This window comes from Larus michahellis, chromosome 7, assembly GCF_964199755.1.
Source record: "Larus michahellis chromosome 7, bLarMic1.1, whole genome shotgun sequence".
NCBI classification, from domain to species: domain Eukaryota; kingdom Metazoa; phylum Chordata; class Aves; order Charadriiformes; family Laridae; genus Larus; species Larus michahellis.
This window is the reverse complement of record NC_133902.1, coordinates 4334498-4353759: the sequence shown is the minus strand read 5'-3', so window position 1 is coordinate 4353759 and position 19262 is coordinate 4334498. Positions and strand designations below refer to the sequence as shown.

Here is a 19262-nt window from a genome sequence, read left to right as displayed (position 1 = left end):
GAAAGTCGCCGCTCGGCCCCGCCGCCGCCGGCCCGGCCCCGCCCCGCCCAACCGCCACTCCGGGTGCGCGGGCGGTTGGCCCCGGGGCGGCGGCGGCGGCGGTACCGGGGCTGGGGGGGGACACACACACACACACACACGCACACGGACGCGCGCGCACACACACACACACGGGCACGGACACCCCCCCCCGGGGCCGGGGGCCGCCATGCCGCCGCCGCTGCCCGCCGTGCTGCTCGGCCTCGTCGTCGTCGCGCTGCTCGCCGGGCTGCTGGCGCGGTCAGGGCCTGGAGCGTGGGGGGGGGGTCCGCGGGGGTTCGGGAGGTGATGGAGCTGGGGGGGGGGTGGCTGGCAGTGGGGTGACAGGGGCGTAGGGGAGGCCGCAGGGGCTTGGGGGGGGGTAACAGAGCTGGAGGGGGGGCGCAGAGGTTGGGGGGCACGCGGGGCTGGCGGTGGGGTGTCAGGGGGTTGGGGGGGGCTCTGCTGGGGGGGGAGGAGCTCGCAAGAGTGAAGGGGGGTCCTATGGGGCTGGCAGTGGGGTGTCAGGTGTTTTTGGGGGCCTGCAGGCGTTTGGGGGGGGCTCGCAAGGGTGAAGGAGGGGCCCACGGGGCTGGCTGTGGGGTGTCGTGGGGTCTTGGGGGCCCACAGGCATTTGGGGGGGCTCACAAGGGTGAAGGTAGGGGCATGGGGCTGGCAGTGGGGTGTCAGGGGGGTTTGGGGGGCCTGCAGGTGTTTGGGTGGGGGGCTCTACTGGGGTGGGGGGGGCTCACAAGGGTGAAGGGGGGGCCCATGGGGCTGGCAATGGGGCGTCGGGGAGATCTCAGGATGCGTAGGGGGTTTAAGGGGGTGACTGGTCTGCCTGGGGTATTTTCAGGGGTGGGAGGGGCCCACAGGAGTCATGGGGGGGACCATAGGGCTGTGGGGAGGCTGCCAGGGCGTGGGGGGACCCACACGGCTGAGGGTGAGGTGTCGGGGGTTTGGGGTGGGGGGGGCAGCAGGGGTTAAGGGGGACAACGAGGACTTGAGGGAGCATCAGGAGTTTGGGGGGGCTCACAGGGCTGGGGGAGAGGTGTCAGGGTGTGGGGGGGAGCCTGCAGGTGTTTGGGGGGGTCCTAGGGCTGTGGGGAGCAAGTGTAGGGCATGGGGGGCCCGTGGGGGTTTGGGAGGGCCCATGGGGCTGGGTGGGGGGGGTGTCAGGGGCTTGGGGGCTTCCAGGAGTCCAGGGCATGGTGTGGGCATAGGGTGTCAGGGTGGTGTGGGGATCAAAGGGGGCTCTCGGGGCTGGGGGGGTGGGTGTCAGGGCTTGTGGGGGGGGTGACTCTGCAGGGTCTCTGCCCCAATTTGGGGCACCCATGGTGGCAGGACCGGGCCCTGGGAGCTCCCATCCAGCTGTGGGTGCTGGAGCTGGCGCTCGAAGGGCAAAGAGGGTCCCCAGCCCCAGCGGGGAGGCTGACCCTGGCCGTCCGCCTGTCCCCGCAGGTGGCTGGCGTGTCGCCTGGCCGTCACCTGGTGCCGGCAGAAGCTTCATGCGGAGCTTAAGATCGGCTCCTTCGGCTTCTTCTGGGCCCAGAACGTCAGCCTCAAGTTCCAGCAGGAGCAGCAGACTGTGGTGGGTACCCAGGCGAGGGGCGGTCGCTGGCGGACAGGGCGGCTGCGGTCACTTCCAGGCTGGCAGCAAGTCCCTGCAGCCAAGCTCCTGTCGTGCAGCCCCAGAGCTGGTGCCAGGCCCTTCCTCCCATGGCCAAACTTGGGGTTTTTGGCTGCTCCCTGCATGATGACAGGCATTGGGAGAGGAGCAGGAGCAGTGGGATGAGCATCACAGGGCAGAGGCAGGTTGTTTTTTCTCTGACCTACTTGTGCATCCTTGCAGGAGATTGACAACGTCTGGATCTCCAGTAAACTGAGCCGGGAGCTGCCGTACGTACCCCCACCCCAGCTTCCTCCCCGCTCGCTTGGGGGGTCTGGCTCATCCCTGGCCCTGCTGACTGGTTCTGCTGCCTTTGCACCTTTCTCCAGTCCCTGTTTCCCCATGGTCTGCTCTGTGTGGGAGTGAATCACTCTTTTTTTGAGGTGGCAGTGTCTTGTACATGCCCTTATGCTGGTCCTGCCTGTCCCCAAGGAGGGGAGCATCCCTGGTGATGGGGCCGGGTGTGCCATGTGCGAGCTCTTGTAGAAGTTGCCCTTGCTGTTCTCCTACAGGCGCTACTTTGAGCTGTGTTTTGGCGAGGTGCGAATCCGCACAGATCTCCAGAAGGGCCCTGGGTTCCAGCCGTCCATCCCGGAGGCTCCCAAAGAAGATGATGGAAACGAAAGCAGAGCAGACCTGACTCTGAAACCCTCCCTGCTGAGGCTTCTTAGCCAGGTGAGGCACTAGCTTGGTGAGAGGCTGTTGTGGGCTGCGCTGCTCTCGGACATTCTTCATGGTAGCGCCTTCCCCCCAGCTCTTTTCCATCCACATGGACTCCATTAACATCATGGTTCTGCACGTGGCCACCTCAGAGTCTCTCTGGCACATCCAGGCCAGCAAGACCCGTCTTCTCCTGAATGGCGATGGGAAGAGGTAACGCTGTGCTCGTGCCCTGCTCTGCTTATGCAGCCCGGCCCTGAGTCCCAGGGAACAGGGAGGCTCCTCTGACCCCAACCTGGTGTCTCACCTTTCTCCATCCTGCTCAGCAGCATCCCATGTCACCTGTGATGTGACACATTAACCTCCTGGTGCCTTTTCCCTTCACGGGAAGCTCGAGTTTTTTGTTCTCCAAATTATGTGTTGCTGCGCTGTGCATGGAGTTAGGGTGCGCTCTGCTTTTGGGAGGACTTGGGGTCCCTGTGTCCCACAGAAAAGAGAGGACAGGGGGCTTGGTTTGGAGGCAGCAGGGCCCGCAGCCCCTATCTGTTCTCCGCTCTCCCCAGCCTGACCTGCGAGGTGAGCCTGACGAAGGTGAACAGCAAAGTGCTCCGCAGCAGCCAGCTGGTGAGTGCTGGGGAAGAGGGAAATTCAACGCTGTGGGCCTGGGCACTGGGACATCCCAAGGACCTGTTCCAGCACATCCCCAAATCTGGGCGATGCTGCAAGGCTCCTGCAAGGCTCTGGGCTCCGTGCTGTGCCCAGCGCTTCACCTGCAGCATCCACCGGCAGGGAGTTGGGTCACTCCCTGTGCACTCCTTGCCCGTGTCCCCGTACAGGATGACACCTGCCTGGCAGAGCTGGCCCTGGCGCTCTCCCTCTCGCTGGAGATCAGCAGCAAGCGGCGGCTGGCGGGTGTCAGGCTGCGTGTCCGGACCCTGCAGGCAGAGCTGCATGAAGGGCTTTTCTGCAGCCCGCTGCTGCGCCGTGTCACTGCCGGAGCCCAGCGCAGCAGTGCGGGAAAACAGGCCAGCGCAGGTGAGGGATGGGGACAGGGACTGGCATACTTGCCCTGGAGCCAGAGGGATTTGGCTGTGCTGCCACTGCCGCCCACTGCAAGGTGTGGGGGTCTGGGCAAGAGCCTTCCTGTGACTCTGTGTGTCCCTCTCCAGGATCGGGGGACCCCCCGCAGTCTCTGTCTCTGCTGAGCAGGGACACGCTGCAGCTCATCCCCAGGAGGGTGGAGGTGAAGCTGGAGAACACCAGCGTGGTGCTGTCTATGAACAGCCAGAAGAGGTGAGGAGGAGGCTGTCTTAGCCCCAGTCAGCGCTGGGGACAGGGACCTGGGGACAGCTGTGCCAATTCCCTGCCCACCCCCTGCTCTGCCAGAGGGAAGGACTGAGCTTGGCCTGGGGCCGGGCTCTTGGGGAAGGAGGAAGGCGTGTGAGCTTGTTCTGCAGTAGGACAGCCTGATGGGATCCTCTGCTGATGGGATGAGAGCGCTGGGCTGGGCTGCAGCTGGGCGCTGGCTGGTGTCTCTGTCTGCGCCAGCCTGCCGGTCAGCTGGGGATGAGAGACGGGGAGACGGAGGACATGATGATGCAGTTCCTTTCTGGCAGCGATTCCCTCCTCCTCCTTACAGGCACCTCACCTGGAGCCTGAAGCTGCTGCAGTTTCTATATCAGCGTGAAGAGGAGCAGATCCCGCTGCGCAACTTCACGCCCACCTCAGACCTGGACCAAATGAGTGTAGACCTCCATCTGGAGGGCAAGTAGCCAGGAGGGCGCCCATGGGACAGGGCTGCCATCACTGCCCTCCGCCACCCCTCACTTTTGCTCCTCTCTTTCCCCAGATGGCCTTCTCCTGTCCCAGAGCCGCCAGCGCATCGTGTGCCTCAACTCCCTGAAGACCAGCGTGCAGGTGAGCGAGCGCTGGGCACGCTCCTGTCCCCCGGGGGTGGCTGGTTTGGCTCCTGGCATGAGCTTTTTGCCACCCAGCCCTCTCCCTGCTCTAGGTCACAGCCATTGACCTTTCGGCTGCTGTGCTGCTCAATACCTGCATCATCCACTACCGCCACCAAGAGTTTTCGCACTGGCTGGGCCTGTTGGCACAGGAATACAGGTGCCAGGCAGTGCCTGTCCCCAGCCAAGGGCACAAGGGAAGGTAAACTCGGCCTCAGCGCGGCTGCTGTTATTGCAGCTTGTTTCCTCTCGCCTGCCATGCTCTGGCAGGGTGCCTGGGCACCCAGCACCTTCTCTACCCTCTGCGCAGCCCATGGGATGGGGAGGCTGATACAGAGGGTGGTGAGCGTTTTGGGGACCGCTGTGAAAAGGGCATCCCTCTGAGCCTGCTCCCTGGCAGTTCTCCAGTAACAGCCCGTCCCTCCTTGTCCCACGCAGGAGTTATCCCCAAATCATAGCGCCCATCATCCTGAGTGCCTCGCTGTCCAACGTCAACGTGTCAGTGCAGCTGGGGGACACGCCACCCTTCGCCTTGGGCTTCAACTCCATCTCTGCAGGTACGGGCTGGCAGCTGGCACCAGGGTGGCTGCTGGGCTCTTCTTGGGGGTTGGTGGCTCTGCCAGAGGGGCGCCAGGATGGGAATGGGGAGGGCTGTGCCGCCACTGTGCTTGCCCACATCTGTGTCTGGCCCGGGGCTGTGGACCTCTGCGTGGTTGTGTGTGGGTTGTTCTGTTTGGGGGCAGCAGAGCAGGCGGCAGCAAGCCCTCTCTGCACTCCCCTGCTTCTCTTTGCCCACAGACTACCAGCACCTGCGGCCGCAGAGCGTGCACCAGCGAGCGGTGCTAGCCGTGGATCATCTCTGCTGGCGTGTGGGCAATGACTCGCACATCCAGCGTGCCCCGCATCCTCCCAACATGCACGTGTGGGGAGAAGCCCTCATCCTCGACTCCTTCAACCTGCAGGTGAAGGGCGAGCTGAGGGGGTGAGGGGTGGCTCTCAGGGGGGAGCTAGCTGTCCACAGCTCTGTGTGGATGGCACCTGGATGTGTGGTGGTATGGGGACATCCTGCAACCTGAGAGTGATCGTCTTGTTTGTCCTGCAGGGCAGTTACAACCAGCCTCTGGGCATGTCCAGTGCCCAGTCGGACACGCTCTTCCTGGACTGCACCATCCGGGGGTTGCAAGTGGAGTCATCGGACACCTGCACCGAGTGCCTGGCCAGGGTCCTGCCCCTGTTCTGCCTGCGGCCCAGCGGAGCTGAGCTTGCCAAGCAGCCACCCTCTGCCTCAAGCGAGCCCTGGGGGCTGCTCTGGAAGGTGGATCTGAAGGTGGAGGATGTGAACCTTTTCACACTTTCGGCCCTGGTGGGTAAGTAGCATCCAGGCTCATCCCAGATGGCTGTCCTGGAAGAGCCCCTGCGGTCAGAGGAACCTGGCATGTCTTGGCGTGTCTCCTCCGTGGCTGCAGCACTGACGTGCCATCTCTCTAGGCGCCCTGGAGCTGCGGCTGGACACGCTGACCGTCTTGGGGAGTGCCGAGAGCTGCACGGTCAGCGTCCAGGGCATGGTGCTGGCCTTGGTGAAGAGCATCACGGAGAAGATGCAGCCCTGCTGCAAAGCTCCTGCCATCCCCAACCCGGTGGCCAACCTCTCCATGCTCTCTGTCACCTACCACAGCAGCATCCGCTCCCTGGAGGTTGGTGTGGGTCTTGGGTCTCTGCTTTATCCTGTACTGGTGGGAACTGGGATGGCTGGGGCAGGGGGAGGATTGGTTGGCACTGAAAGGTGATGGGGAGGAGAACGGGGCCGTGCTCTTCTGGACCTGGCAGTGACTTGGTGCCTGCTCACTCTCTCTGCTGTAGGTGCAGTGCGGCGAGGGGCTGGCGGTGCTGTGGAGCCCGCCCGACCACATGCACTTGTACCATCACACCCTGGCAACCCTGCAGTGCCATGAAGCCTTGCGGAGCGCTCTTGGCCACGGGACACCTCCCTCCCTACCCGCAGAGAGCCCAGTGTCCCACCCGGCCACCCCTGCTGAAACATCGGGAGCCCCACAATCAGATGGGACCCCCCCCAAAAGACTCCTGTCCCTGTCCCTGGAGCTGAGCTCTGCCAAGCTCACAGCCTTTGTCTCTGAGGCCAACTACATCAGCCTGGCTGCCGAAAGGACCTCTGTGAGCTGGCACGGCGGTGCCCTGCACAGCTACTGCCCCGAGCTGGCCGCCGGCTTTGATGGGCACAGCATCTTCAGCTTCAAGGAGGTGGAGGTGAAGCTGCTGCCAGAGCTGGAGGAGGTCATCTTGCACCGCTGCGCCTTCCCCACCCTCCGCACCCTCCGTAACCGCGGCTGGGCCTTCTCCTTTGCCAGCGTGACCATTGAGTTCCCCTACCAGTACGATTTCTCCCGCACGCTGGACGCTGCCGTGGGTGTGCAAAAGTGGCTTAAAGGCCTGCACCGGCGTGGCCACCCTGCCAGCAAGGCGCTGCCCCCCGACCTCCTGCTCAAAGTGACACACTTCTCCTGGGTCTTCCTGGATGACGTCTTCGAGGTCAAGTTACGAGACAACTACGAGCTGATGAAGGACGAGAGCAAGGAGAGCGCCAAGCGTCTGCAGCTGCTGGACGCCAAGGTGGCTGCGCTGCGCAAGCAGCACGGCGAGCTGCTTCCTGCCCGCAAGATCGAGGAGCTCTATGCCTCGCTGGAGAAGAAGAACATCGAGATCTACATCCAGCGCTCACGGCGCCTCTATGCCAACACACCAATGCGGAGGGCCCTCCTCACCTGGACCGTGGCCCACTTGGAGCTGGTGGCCATGGCCGATGAGTCCTTCCATGGCACGGAGCATGTGTTGGAGCAGATGAGGGACCTGGACAGTGTCAGCCCCTTCCCCCCCGAGAGTCTGGAGTTGGTGACCCAGTGGTGCCGCATGATGAAGGGCAAAGTTAGCAGCTTCTTTGGTGAGTTGCTTCGTGTGAGGGTGCCTGTGAAGGACAGCACTGTGGCTGTGTAGCCTGGGCTTCCAGGACAGGGGCATGCTGGCATCGCAAGATGTGTAACCGAGCAGCGGAAATGGTTTATGGAGGTTTGAGGGAGTGAGAAGGAAGCAGAGAGGTGACAGGACAGTGACTCCTGCCATGGCCCAGAGTGTGGGAGTGGTGCAGTGTCCCTTTGCTGCCCCATGTCTCAGGCCTTTCTCTGCCCCACAGTGCGGATCCGTGACTACCCTCGCTACCTCTTTGAGATCCGGAACTGGCAGCTCTCAGGCCGGCTGATCGGAGCTGAGCAGTGCGGCCAGGCCTGCTCCCGGCGCCGCCAGGTCCTGAAGCTGGGTCTGCCCTGGGGGGATGCGACGGTGGAGAGAAACATGCCACCCTTGAAGTTCTACCACGACTTCCACTGTAAGAGCTGGAGGGGCAGGGGGACTCTGTGCTGGGGTGGGGAAGGCATTGCTTGGGACATGCAAAGGGCTGAGCCAACCTCTGTCCCCAGCGGAGATCTCCCAGTACACCATCGTGTGGGGGCCCTGCTGGGACCCAGCCTGGACCCTGATCGGCCAGTGCGTGGATCTCCTCACCAAGCCCTCAGAGGACCCCAGCGCCCCATTGCCCTGGTGGGACAAGAGCCGCCTTCTCTTCCACGGGGACTGGCACATGGACATCGAACAGGCCAACCTGCACCAGTTGGCCACCGAGGTGGGTGCCGCCGAGGTAGGGAGCAGAGCATGGTGTGGGGCTGCTTCACACCTGCCTCTCCTTTCACTTGTCCTTACAGGACCCCTACAACACCACGGAGAACATGCACTGGGAGTGGAGCCACCTCTCCTTCCACTGGAAGCCTGGGCAGTTCGTCTTCAAGGGCAACCTGGACATCAACGTCCGGACAGCCTCCAAGTGAGTGTGGGCCCTGGAGCATGGGGGTTGACACCAGTGCTGTGGGGCAACCGGGGACGCTTTCCCTGTTCAGGTATGATGACTGCTGCTTCCTGCACCTCCCCGACCTGTGCATGACCCTGGACCTTCAGTGGCTGTGCCACGGGAACCCCCATGACCACCACGGCGTGGTGCTGCGCTCCCCTGAGTTCCTACCCGAGGTGCCAGTGGGGCAACAATACGATTCCTACCGTGCCTTCCGCTCCGAGAACCTCAACCTCTCCATCCGGATGGACCTGACGCGTCCCAGTGAGGGTGGGTGACAGCGCCCCGGGGATCCCTTGGGGCCAGGGCAGGGCTTGCTGGTTTTGGTGATCCTTATCGGTCCTGGGTTGGGTGCTGCCGTGTTCCTGTCCCGCAGCGCTGGCTGACGGCGAGTATATTCTCAGAGCACTCCCAGCCCCGGATCCTGCTCTACAGCAGCACCCTCCGCTGGATGCAGAACTTCTGGGCCACCTGGACCAGCGTGACGCGCCCCATCTGCCGCGGGAAGCTCTTCAACAACATGAAACCCAGTAAGAAGAAGCTGGGGCAGCATTACAAGCAGCTCTCTTACACTGCGCTCTTCCCCCGGCTGCAGGCAAGTCCTGGGAGTGGGGGTGCAGTTTTACCTCCCCGTTCCGGCTGTGCTGGGCTCTCAACCTCTGCTCTCTGCTCCCTCGCAGGTGCATTACTGGGCCTCCTTTGCCCAGCAGCGGGGGATCCAGGTGGAGTGCTGCCAGGGGCACATCTTCACTCGCGGCACCCAGCGGCTTATCCCACAAGGTGAGCGGGGACCCTGCTGCCACCTCTTCCACGCAGGGCAGGGCCCTGGCTGACCCCTCTCCCTGTCCCCCAGCCGGCACAGTGATGCGACGCCTCATTTCGGAGTGGAGCATCACGCAGATGGTGAGCGACCTGAGCCAGGTCACTGTGCACCTCATGGCCTCCACTTGCGATGAGAATGCTGATCACCGGCTCGACACCCTGGTGAAGAAAACCCATCTGCTGAGCCTGTCCTCCCTCACCTACCAGCGGCACAGCAACCGCACGGCTGAGGAGGTACCACTGCAAACACGTAGGGCATGGCAGCCTGCGCTGCCTGACGGCATCCTCCTGGGACAAGGGGACCTCGGTCTTGGCCTGATGGCATCCCCCTGGGACAAGGGGACCTCGGTCTTTGGGTGCAATGTGGGAGGGATTTGGCTGGAGAGGAGACAGATCTGCAGGGCCTCTGGTCTCCCAAGTGCCTGGCCAAAAGGATGTCCTGTTCCAGCCACAGTGTCCCTGGAATGGGTCCCTGCTGAGGGCTCTGGGGTTGTCCCCCAGGCTCTGGTTCCCATACCCTGCCTGCAGGGACTGGCAGGGCTCCCAGCCCTTGTGTTTGAGGCCCGTGGGCAGGGGCAGGGGGTGGCTTTGCCGTGCTGAGGCTCTGACCCTCTGTGCCCAGGAGCTGCCCCTGCGGGATGGGGACGATGGTTTCCACACGCACCAGCTGCACTTGGTGGACCTGCGAGCGTCCTGGACCACCACCAACCGGGACATCGCCTTCGGCCTCTACGACGGCTACAAGAAAGCGGCTGTGCTCAAGCGCAACCTGTCCACCGAGGCCCTGAAGGGGCTGAAGATCGACACGCAGCTGCAAGCCAAAAAGCTGAAGCGGGGCCCACTCTCTGCTCACTCCGTCCCTGCCAGAGTGACCGCTCCCATCACCAGCGGCCGTCCTGAGAGAGCCTCCTCGGGGGGTGAGCACAGCAAGGAGGGGGACAACGGGAAACCCAAAGCCATGCCTGCCTTCACCCTGTCACCCCCAGCCAGCCCCCCACAGCCTCACGCTGACCCTTTCTCCTTCCTCAGGGGCCTACATGCTGCAGAAGCTCATTGAGGAGACGGACAAGTTCGTGGTCTTCACGGAGGAGGAGTCGGGGGCTAGCGAGCAGCTGTGCGGCATCGCCGCCTGCCAGACCGACGACATCTACAACCGCAACTGCCTCATCGAGCTGGTCAACTGCCAGGTACCTGCCCTCGGCCACCCTGCCTGTCCCCACGCTCTCCGCTCCCCACGGCTTTGCGGGGGGGCTGTGCCTGCCCCACAAGGGCTGGTCTGACCCCCAGGGTCTCTCCCCTCGCAGATGGTGCTGCGCGGTGCGGAGACGGAGGGCTGCGTGATTGTGTCCGCTGCGAAGGCTCAGCTGCTCCAGTGCCAGCACCACCCTGCCTGGTACGGTGACACGCTGAAGCAGAAGACGTCCTGGACCTGCTTGCTGGATGGCATGCAGTACTTCGCCACGACGGAGAGTGGCCCCACCGAGAGGGAGCACGGGCAGCTCTGGCTGGAGGTGAGCGGCTGGGGGGGCTGTGATAGGTGAGCTGTGTTGGGGGACAGGCGGCACTGCCAGTGCCCTGGCCAGGGCAGGGAGAGCAGGGACAGCCAGCAGTGCCTCTTTGTGTACCCAGGTGAAAAATATTGAGGAGCATCGGCAACGGAGCCTGGACTCGGTGCAGGAGCTGATGGAGAGCGGGCAGGCGGTGGGGGGCATGGTCAGCACCACCACAGGTACTGCCCGCAGAGCTGGCTGCTTTGCCTACCCCAAACCCGCTCGCGTGTGCCCCCAAGCTGAGAGCATCCCTGTCCCTGGATGGCTCCAGAAGCTGGCTGATGCTCTGAGCCCTGTGCCATGGGGTCCCTAAAGTGCCAGAACATGGTACTCTGACCTTGGCCCCCCTGCCTGTCCCCAGACTGGAACCAGCCCTCAGAAGCCCAGCAGACCCAGCAGGTGCAGAGGATCATCTCTCGCTGCAGCTGCCGCATGTACTATATCAGCTACAGCCATGACATCGACCCCGAGCTGGCCACGCAGATAAAGCCCCCCGAGACTCCTGCCAACCAGGAGAAGGAGGATCTGCTGAAGAAGCAGGAGGGTGAGTACCTCCAGGCAGTGTGTTGCAGGGGGTAGAGCTCTGGGCTGACCCACGGGTGCCAGCTGAATCCAGGGATGGTCTGTCTTGGCCCTGCTGAGATCAGAGGGGTGCATACAGTAGGGGTCCACAGACACGTGGTGGTGCACCAGATGATGCTGGACATGCTGTGCCTGCTGGAGCCACCGGAGCCACCTTGGCTCGTTCCCCGTTCCTCTCCATCTCTGGCTGGACCCCACATGTGTCTGTTTCTGGCCATGCTGAGGCCCTACTTGCCCCTTGTGCGTCCCCACAGGAGCAGTGGATACGTTCACATTGATCCACCACGACCTGGAGATCTCCACCAACCCCGCGCAGTATGCCATGATCCTTGACATAGTCAACAACCTGCTGCTGCACGTGGAACCCAAACGCAAGGTACCTGCGAGGCTTCAGGTCACTGTGTCACTTAACTGCACACAGGGCAATTCTAACCTTCCCCTATCCCTGTGTCCAGGAGCACAGTGAGAAGAAACAACGGGTGCGCTTCCAGCTGGAAATTTCCAGCAACCCTGAGGAGCAGCGTAGCAGTATCCTACACTTGCAAGAAGCCGTGAGGCAGCACGTGGCCCAGATCCGGCAGCTGGAGAAGCAGATGTACTCCAACGTGAAGGTGAGCCCGCATCCAGGCGGGGCCTGGCTCCGCAGGATCCCTGCTCCGGGGCAGAAGTTGCTGAGGCTCGTCTGTCCTTCAGTCCCTGCAGGACGACAGCAAAAACGAGAGCCTGCTCGACCTCAACCACAGGCTGCAGCAGCAACTGAGCCAGGAGAAAGCTGACCTGCAGCTGGAGAGCGAGGAGCTGAACATACTGATCAGGTAGGGGCCATGTCTGGCTTCCCCAGCCTTGTGTCCCCCTTATTCCAGGGGTCCCACATCCCAGCGCTCCCCTTTCTGCTTGCAGGTGCTTCAAGGACTTCCAGCTGCAGCGAGCCAACAAGATGGAGCTGCGAAAGCAGCCGGAGGACGTGAGCGTGGCACGGCGGACTGAGTTCTACTTCGCCCAGGCACGCTGGCGCCTGACCGAGGAGGATGGGCAGCTGGGCATAGCCGAGCTGGAGCTCCAGCGCTTCCTCTACAGCAAGGTACCGAGCCGGCCGGTGGCACCCACAGCTCCTGAGCTGGGGCCTGGGATGTGCAGGGTCTGGAACATGTCCAGAGAAGGGCAACGGAGCTGGTGAGGGGTCTGGAGCACAAGTCTTGTGAGGAGCGGCTGAGGGAGCTGGGGGTGTTCAGCCTGGAGGAGACCTTCTCGCTCTCTACAGCTCCCTGAAAGGAGGGGATAGCCAGGAGGGGTTGGTCTCTTCTCCCAAGGAACTAGTGTCAGGACAAGAGGCAACGGCCTCAAGTTGTGCCAGGGGAGGTTTAGGATGGATATTAGGAAAAATTTCTTCACCGAAAGGGTTATCAAACACTGGAACAGGCTGCCCAGGAAGGTGGTGGAGTCGCCATTCCTTGGAGGTATTTAAAAGACGGGCAGGCGTGGTGCTGAGGGACATGGGTTAGTGGTGATTTTGGCAGAGTCAGGTTGATGGTTGGACTCGATGATCTTAAAGGTCCCTTCCAACCTCAACAGTTCTATTGCTCTGTGCGCGCAGGTCAACAAATCTGACGACACGGCGGAGCATCTGCTGGAACTGGGCTGGGTCACGATGAACAACCTCCTGCCCAACGCTGTGTATAAGGCAAGTGGCAGCCTGAGGGAGCAGCCCTGCACCCTGGGGACCTCTGGGTGGCCTGGCCAAGGTGGCCTGTCCTCACCCCAGCCACCCAACCTCTTCCCTGCAGGTGGTGCTACGTCCCCAGAGCTCCTGCCAGTCTGGCCGGCAGCTGGCATTGAGGATCTTCAGCAAAGTCCGGCCGCCCGTGGGAGGCATCTCCATCAAGGAGCACTTTGAGGTGTCAGGGCCACGCCGGGAGGTGGCAGAGTCCCCATGGGGTGTGGGCAGCATGTGCCCAGCTCTGACACACCTCTCTCCCGCAGGTGAACGTGGTACCTCTCACCATTCAGCTCACCCACCAGTTCTTCCACAGGATGATGGGTTTCTTCTTCCCCGGCCGCAATGTGGAGGAGGAGGAGGTGGGGGATGAGGAAGACAAGTCCAAGCTGGTGACAACAGGTGAGAGGCTCGTGGTCACCCTCCTACCTGGCACCTGAGGGATGTCTCCAGGCGGTTCTGGCTGCCTGTCCAGGATCTGTGGGCAGCTGCTGGCAGGCCACGTGTTGAGGAACTTGTAGTCTCCCCTGGGGTCAGGGAGCCGTTGTGGGGGGATCTGGGTCATGGCTGACCCCCAGCTGGACACCAGCCACCACCTCCCGCCCTGTTTGTCCCAGGGATCCCCGTGGTGAAGCCGCGGCAGCTGATCGTGGCTGATGACTCGCTGGGCCCAGGGAAGGGAGTCACTCAGGGACTGAATCGGACGTCAGGGGTCAGAAGATCATTCCGAAAAGCGCCTGAGGTACCTGCTGCTGCCTTGAGGGGGGCAATGCGGGAGATCCCTGCTGTGGAGCCCGTCTGTTTTCCCTCAGCTTAAGGGCTGGGCAACCATGTCCTCCCCCACTTGCCTGTCTGTTTCTCCTGCTCCCTCCCACCATGAGGATTTGCATCCTTTACAACCAAGCACCTGCACGCTTGATGTGATCCCTGCAGCATCTCATTTTCCTTACACTCTGCCGGAGCAGCTCTCACCTCTCCCCGGTGAAGCAATGCCATGGCCTAGTGCCCGGCTGTCCCTTCCCCGCTGGTTCCTGGCTGTGTCCCCTCTCCTTCCCTTCTGCTCATGGCTCCTGCTCTGTCCCCAGCATCCTGTGGATGACATCGACAAGATGAAGGAGCGCGCGGCCATGAACAACTCCTTCATCTACATCAAGATCCCGCAGGTGCCACTCTGTGTCAGCTACAAGGTGCGGGGCCGGTGGGTCGGGGTGTGCTGGGGACGGGGCACAGCCCCTCTGGCTGGGGGTGGCCTGGGGCATCGTCCCACGCTGCCTGACACCCCTCTCATGCAGGGCGAGAAGAACAGCGTGGACTGGGGCGACCTGAACCTGGTGCTGCCGTGCCTGGAATACCACAACAACACGTGGACGTGGCTGGACTTCGCCATGGCGGTGAAGAGGGACAGCCGCAAAGCCTTGGTGGCACAGGTAGGTGGGACCCCATCCCGTGGTGCCTCCTTCCGGCTCGCGGGGAGGCTCCCAGAGCTGCTCTGCCCAGGATGGAGGTGGTAACCCCACGGGGGGGTGGCAAATTCTCCAGCGCAGGAAGCAGCCACACTGGCTTAGCAGCTCAGGCTCTCACCCACGCTGAGGGGGCTGGGTGCCGCCATGGGGTGCTGAGCCCCCTAAATTCCGGGGCAGGTGATCAAAGAGAAGCTACGCCTGAAGCCAGCGGCGGGCGCGGAAGCCCGGGGGAAGCTGGAGAACAAATCGGACGGGACCATCCAGCAGCAGGAGGAGGATGAGAAGGCGCGTCTGCTCATCGGGCTGAGCGTGGGCGAGAAGAATCCCAGCAAGAAATCGATTTTCGGCAGGCGTAAATGAGGGCAGCACCCGGCAGGCCGGGAAGGGACTGGGATGCCCCGTGCTCCCCGCTCCGGAGGGGCCACCCCTATGGCGGCGGGGGGGCCACGCTGCTCGGCGCGGCGATGCCCGAGGCAGGGGTTAGCCGCCCGCAGGCCCTCGGCAGCCCTGTCGCTGTGGAGCAGGGGTGCAGCAGCACGGGGATGTGGGGTGCAGCGTGCTCTGGGGGCCGCTTCATGGGGCGCAGACCCCCGTGCCAAGGGCTCCCGTGAGCTTCCCCTCTCCCTGCTGTGCTGATGCTGGGCTCGGCGCAGCAGCAGGATCGCTCCAGGCTGGGAGAAAGGGGAACAAGAGAGAGTTTAAATAAAGAGTTTTTAATTTGGAACAGCTTTGGGTCAGTGGCTCGTTACTTGCCTCCCCATTCACGCCACGGTGCCAGACTCGGTGCTGTCCCCCCTCTCGGCTCGGCAGCACCCCAAACCCTGCGACTGCACCCCCTGCCCTTCCCCGGGGACACCCGCTTCGGGGGCTCCCTGGTGGCATCCTCCGTGTCCCCAGGCCCAGCCCTTGTGCTCGTCCTTCTCGAGCCTGTCGGGGCCCGGGGCTGCCCCGGGACTCAGCGGGGGCTGCCGGTATCGCAGAGCCGGGGTCCGGCAAGTGGGATGCAAAGGGACGACGGGTGGTTGAAGGGGGAAACCCCAAGGTGTGCAAGGGGGGTCCCGGGGCGTGTGCCCTGCTCGGAAATCGGGGAGGGGGTGTCAGTCACGGGTGGGGTGTCCCGGGGTGCAAGGACGAGCTCCGGTGCAGGGGGGTTGCGCGGGGTGGGGGGGGCGGCCCCGGTGCCCGGCCCCGGGGCTGGGGGTGGTCGCAGGCGGGCGGGGCGGGGCGGGGCGGGGCGGCGGGGTTATGTAAAGCGGCGGATTACCGGGGACCGGGCTCGGGGCGCGGCCGGGCGGCGCCGCGATGGGAGCAACGAGCAGCGGCCCCGGCCCGGCCCCGGCTCCGGTGCGGCCCCCCCAGGTGCGTGCGGCGGCGGCGGCTCCGGGGATCCTCACCGCCCCGGGGTCCCGTCCCCCCGCCGCCGCCCCGCTGACGCTGCCCCCGGTTCCGCAGGGCCGCGCCGTGGGGTCGTGGGTGCGGGCGCTGCTGGGCCGCGCCGGGTCGGTACCGGTACCGGTACCGGGGCTCGCCCTGGCCCCGCGGGGCCCCGCCGAGGAGCCGCCGCTGCCCGGTTGGCCGCTGCCGCAGCTCGTCTCGCTTTTCCTGCCGGAGTTCCCCGTCCGCCCCTCCGCCCGCCAGCAGCAGCTCAAGGTGCCGTCCCGGCCCCCCTCCCCCTAATGTCTCACCCTCCTAACGGGGTCCCCAACCATCCTACCGGAGCGCCGATTCATCCCGCCCCGGCAGCTCCGAGAGCCCTAACGGGTCGCCTCACACCCCGTAGCGGGGTCCCCACACGTCCTACCGGGGTCCCCCAGCGCCCCGCACATCCTCCCCGAGCGTCCTCCCGCACCGTCCGTGCATCCCCTGCCGCCGTCCCGGGACTACCGACCGTCTTACCGGCTCTCCCCGCACGCTGTGTCGGGTCCCTGCACATCCTACCGGCGTCCCCGGCCGTCCCACCGGGTCCCCTTCTACCCCCGCCGGGTCCCCGCGCCCCGTGTCGAGTCTCTGTGCGTTCCACCGGGGTCCCTCTGTACCCTACCGGAGTCCCCGTGCGCCCTACCGCGGTCCCGCTGCATCCTGCCGGCATCCACAGCCGCCGTGCTCGGGTCCCCATGTCCCTGTCCCCCGTCCCCACGTGCCCCATACTGGGTCCCCCTGCATCCCACTGGGGTCCCTATTGCGTCCTCCTGGTCCCCGTGTGTCCCCACCACCTGCCTCGGGTGCCCTGTGCCGCCCCACGCAGGACCCCGCACCCTGTCCCACCCTGAGCACCCCCATCCGTGGGGTGCTCAGACCCTGCTCCCCCCTCCCCGCCCCTAGATCCTGGGTTTCGTGGCCAAAGGCTCCTTCGGGACCATCCTCAAAGTGCTGGACTGTGGACGGGAGAAGGTCTGCGCCGTCAAGGTGGGTGCTGTACCCTAGGGTCCAGGGGTGCGTCCCGCCCGCCTCTGGTCCCATTGATGGCCCCTCGCCCGCCCCACCCCCCCCAGGTCGTGCCCAAAGTGGAGGTGCTGCGCCGTGACACCCTCAAGCAGTGCAAGGAAGAAGTCAGCATCCAGGTCAGGGGGGGTCCAAGGGGGACCCCAGCCCATGGGGAGGGGTTCAGGGTGGTTGTGGGGGTGGCAGGAGGCTGCTGGGGATGAGGAGGGAGGGTGGCAGGAGTGGGATCCCCGGTCCCCCCTGCCCCCCCCACCCCAGGGGACGCTCACCCTCTCTGCTTTGTGTCCCCAGAGACAGGTCAGGCACCCGTTTGTCCACGGCCTGGGGGACAGCTGGCAGGGCCAGCGCCACCTCTTCATCAGTGAGTGACCATCTGCCCGTGGGCTCGCCCTGCCTTCCCCCCCCTCCTTGCTCAAGCACGTGTCCTCGCCGCCCGCACACGTGTCCCCGCACACGCGCACGCTCCCCCCGCGCTGCCCGCTGCCCCGCGGGGATCCAGACGCTCAGCTGCTGGCTCCCACCGCGGGGACCGAGGGGACAGGGATGGGGATGAGCCACAGTGGGGCGGGCACCAGTGTGGGGGTGAATGAGGTGCCCCAGCCCCAGTGCCTGCCTGGCCCTGGTGGCCCTGATGGCCGTGCCACCTAGGTGCCCACATAGTTTGTGCCTGTGTGACCCCGGGGACTGTGTCACTTTGGTACCTGCGTGGCCACGATGCCTGTGCCACCTTGGAGCTCACGTGGCCCTGATGCTTGTGTGTTCCCAGTATTCACATGGCTCTGGTGCCCATGTCACCATGGTACATGTCCCGGGTACTCGCATGCTCCCACGCTGCTTTAGTCATGCCCATGTCACCTTAGTACGTGGTCCTGGTGCCCATGTTGAATCTTGTGCCATCTCGGTGTGAGTGTGGTCCTGGTGCTTGTGCCACCTTGCTGGCCTTATGGCCCCGGTGTTTGCATCCCCTTGGTACATGGCCCTGGTGCCCATGTCACCTTGGTGCATGGCTCCAGTGACCCACCTGGCCCCTCGTGCCCGTGCCGCCCCGGTGCCCGTGCCCCTTGTGCCAGCCCATGGGTAAAGCACGTCGACCATCCCGGCAGTGTGCACCTACTGCAGCACCGGAGACCTGCATGCCCTGTGGCGCGCCATCGGGCGCTTCGCCGAGGCCACCATCCGCCTGTTCGCTGCCGAGCTGGTGCTGGTGCTGGGTGAGTGGCCCACCATGCTGGGGACAGCCACCCCTGTCCCCACCAATGGGGACCCACAGGCAGGGTCAGCCGTCCCGAGGGGTGGGCAGCTGCCTGCCGGGTGCCGGCGGGGTGGCAGTGGGCATTGTGCAGGAACGGGACCCATCGCTCTGACCACTCCGTCTTCTCCCCAGTGTATCTCCACGACCTGGGCATCGTGCACAGAGACGTGAAGGTGGGTGGCAGCGGGGCTTGGGGGGCTGTAGGGGGGGTGTCTCCAAACCCCCCTGGCATGGAGAGGCCACACTAGTCCCTGTCTCATTTCAGATGGAGAACATCCTCCTGGATGAGAGAGGTAAGAGTCTGGTGACACTGGTGTGGGGACATCCCATCCGTGGGGATGCCCGGTCCACAGGGACGCCCCCTCCATGGGGCCCCCACGCAGTGTCTCACCCCACAGGACACCTCAAACTCACTGACTTTGGCCTCTCCCGGCACCTGCAGTGGGGGGAGCGAGCCCACACCATCTGCGGCACCCTGCAGTACATGGGTAAGGGGGCAGCGGGCGGCTGCGGTGGGGGGCACGGCCCCACCAGGCAACTCACCCGCTCATCCCCACAGCCCCGGAGGTGCTGAGCGGGGGGCCCTACAGCCACGCAGCCGACTGGTGGTCCCTAGGAGTCCTGCTCTTCGCCCTGGCCAGCGGGGAGGTGAGGACCGGGGGGACAAGGGGGAATAGGGGCACCCCATGGAGCCCCTAAATTCAATCCCTGCCCCCCCAGTTCCCCGTGGCACCGGCAGGGGACCATGTGGCCATGCTGGAGCGTGTCAAGCAGAGCAGCTACGAGAGCCCACCCACGGTCAGCCCCGCGCTGGCCCGGCTGCTCGCCGAGGTAACCCTCGGGCTGGGATGTTGGGGTCCCCACTGGCCCCCCCAGGCTGGATGTCGGAGTTCCCACCTCTCACTGTCCTCCCTCTGTCCCCAGCTGCTGTGCCACAACCCCCTGTACCGCCTGCGCTACCTCCACCACTTCCAGGGCCACCCCTTCTTCCGCGGGGTGGCCTTCGACGCCGACCTGCTGCAGAAGGACCCGGTGGCGGTGGCCGTGTCCCCCCGTCCCCCCGAGCAGCCCCCACCCGACCCCGCCACCTTCGCCGACTTCGACTGCGACCTCGCCGTCCCCCCGAGCCGGCCCTGGCCTGGCTGAGCCGCCGCGGCCGGGAACCCCGGCATCGCTCAGGGACATGCCCCCCCCCACCCCCGCCAAAACCCGGCAGCGG

At 64.7% G+C, this 19262-nt stretch overlaps 2 protein-coding genes across 5 annotated transcripts; both read left to right on the top strand.

The window, feature by feature from the left end:
* The first annotated feature begins 76 nt into the window (after positions 1-76).
* Positions 77-15075, top strand: BLTP2 (bridge-like lipid transfer protein family member 2). Its single transcript, XM_074595087.1, has 39 exons — positions 77-279; positions 1480-1609; positions 1871-1917; positions 2200-2362; positions 2442-2560; positions 2911-2971; positions 3184-3382; positions 3517-3640; positions 3987-4111; positions 4197-4264; positions 4359-4507; positions 4744-4862; positions 5104-5267; positions 5408-5672; positions 5794-5999; positions 6166-7261; positions 7511-7702; positions 7794-7996; positions 8076-8194; positions 8268-8488; positions 8623-8813; positions 8899-8998; positions 9072-9274; positions 9663-9957; positions 10070-10227; positions 10345-10551; positions 10670-10769; positions 10952-11134; positions 11427-11548; positions 11628-11783; positions 11866-11987; positions 12073-12253; positions 12767-12853; positions 12957-13067; positions 13153-13288; positions 13504-13628; positions 13972-14073; positions 14179-14313; positions 14527-15075. The coding sequence occupies exons 1-39, from the start codon at positions 209-211 to the stop codon at positions 14707-14709; spliced, it is 6738 nt and encodes a 2245-aa protein (XP_074451188.1). The 5' UTR covers positions 77-208; the 3' UTR covers positions 14710-15075.
* A 563-nt stretch (positions 15076-15638) lies between these two features.
* Positions 15639-19246, top strand: RSKR (ribosomal protein S6 kinase related). Of its 4 annotated transcripts, none has more exons than XM_074595405.1 (12): positions 15639-15708; positions 15802-15999; positions 16672-16755; positions 16842-16910; positions 17083-17152; positions 17895-18002; positions 18176-18216; positions 18309-18336; positions 18442-18531; positions 18603-18691; positions 18764-18874; positions 18968-19246. In XM_074595405.1, exons 1-12 carry the CDS (start codon positions 15652-15654, stop codon positions 19187-19189), a joined length of 1167 nt encoding a protein of 388 aa, XP_074451506.1. In that variant the 5' UTR covers positions 15639-15651; the 3' UTR covers positions 19190-19246. The 4 variants fall into 4 exon arrangements, with proteins under 4 accessions (XP_074451506.1, XP_074451505.1, XP_074451504.1 ...); XM_074595404.1 differs by having other exon boundaries at positions 18427-18531; XM_074595403.1 differs by having other exon boundaries at positions 15651-15999.
* The last annotated feature ends 16 nt before the right edge of the window (positions 19247-19262 follow it).

Bases quoted from the DNA above. Each gene is read 5' to 3' on its own strand.
- BLTP2 (XM_074595087.1), top strand. From the start codon at position 209: ATGCCGCCGCCGCTGCCCGCCGTGCTGCTCGGCCTCGTCGTCGTCGCG. The intron at 2,561-2,910 runs GTAACGCTGTGC...CGCTCTCCCCAG, and splicing joins CTGAATGGCGATGGGAAGAG to CCTGACCTGCGAGGTGAGCC. The intron at 13,629-13,971 runs GTACCTGCTGCT...CTCTGTCCCCAG, and splicing joins CATTCCGAAAAGCGCCTGAG to CATCCTGTGGATGACATCGA.
- RSKR (XM_074595402.1), top strand. From the start codon at position 15,652: ATGGGAGCAACGAGCAGCGGCCCCGGCCCGGCCCCGGCTCCGGTGCGG. The intron at 16,756-16,841 runs GTGGGTGCTGTA...CACCCCCCCCAG, and splicing joins AGAAGGTCTGCGCCGTCAAG to GTCGTGCCCAAAGTGGAGGT. The intron at 17,153-17,894 runs GTGAGTGACCAT...CCATCCCGGCAG, and splicing joins CCAGCGCCACCTCTTCATCA to TGTGCACCTACTGCAGCACC.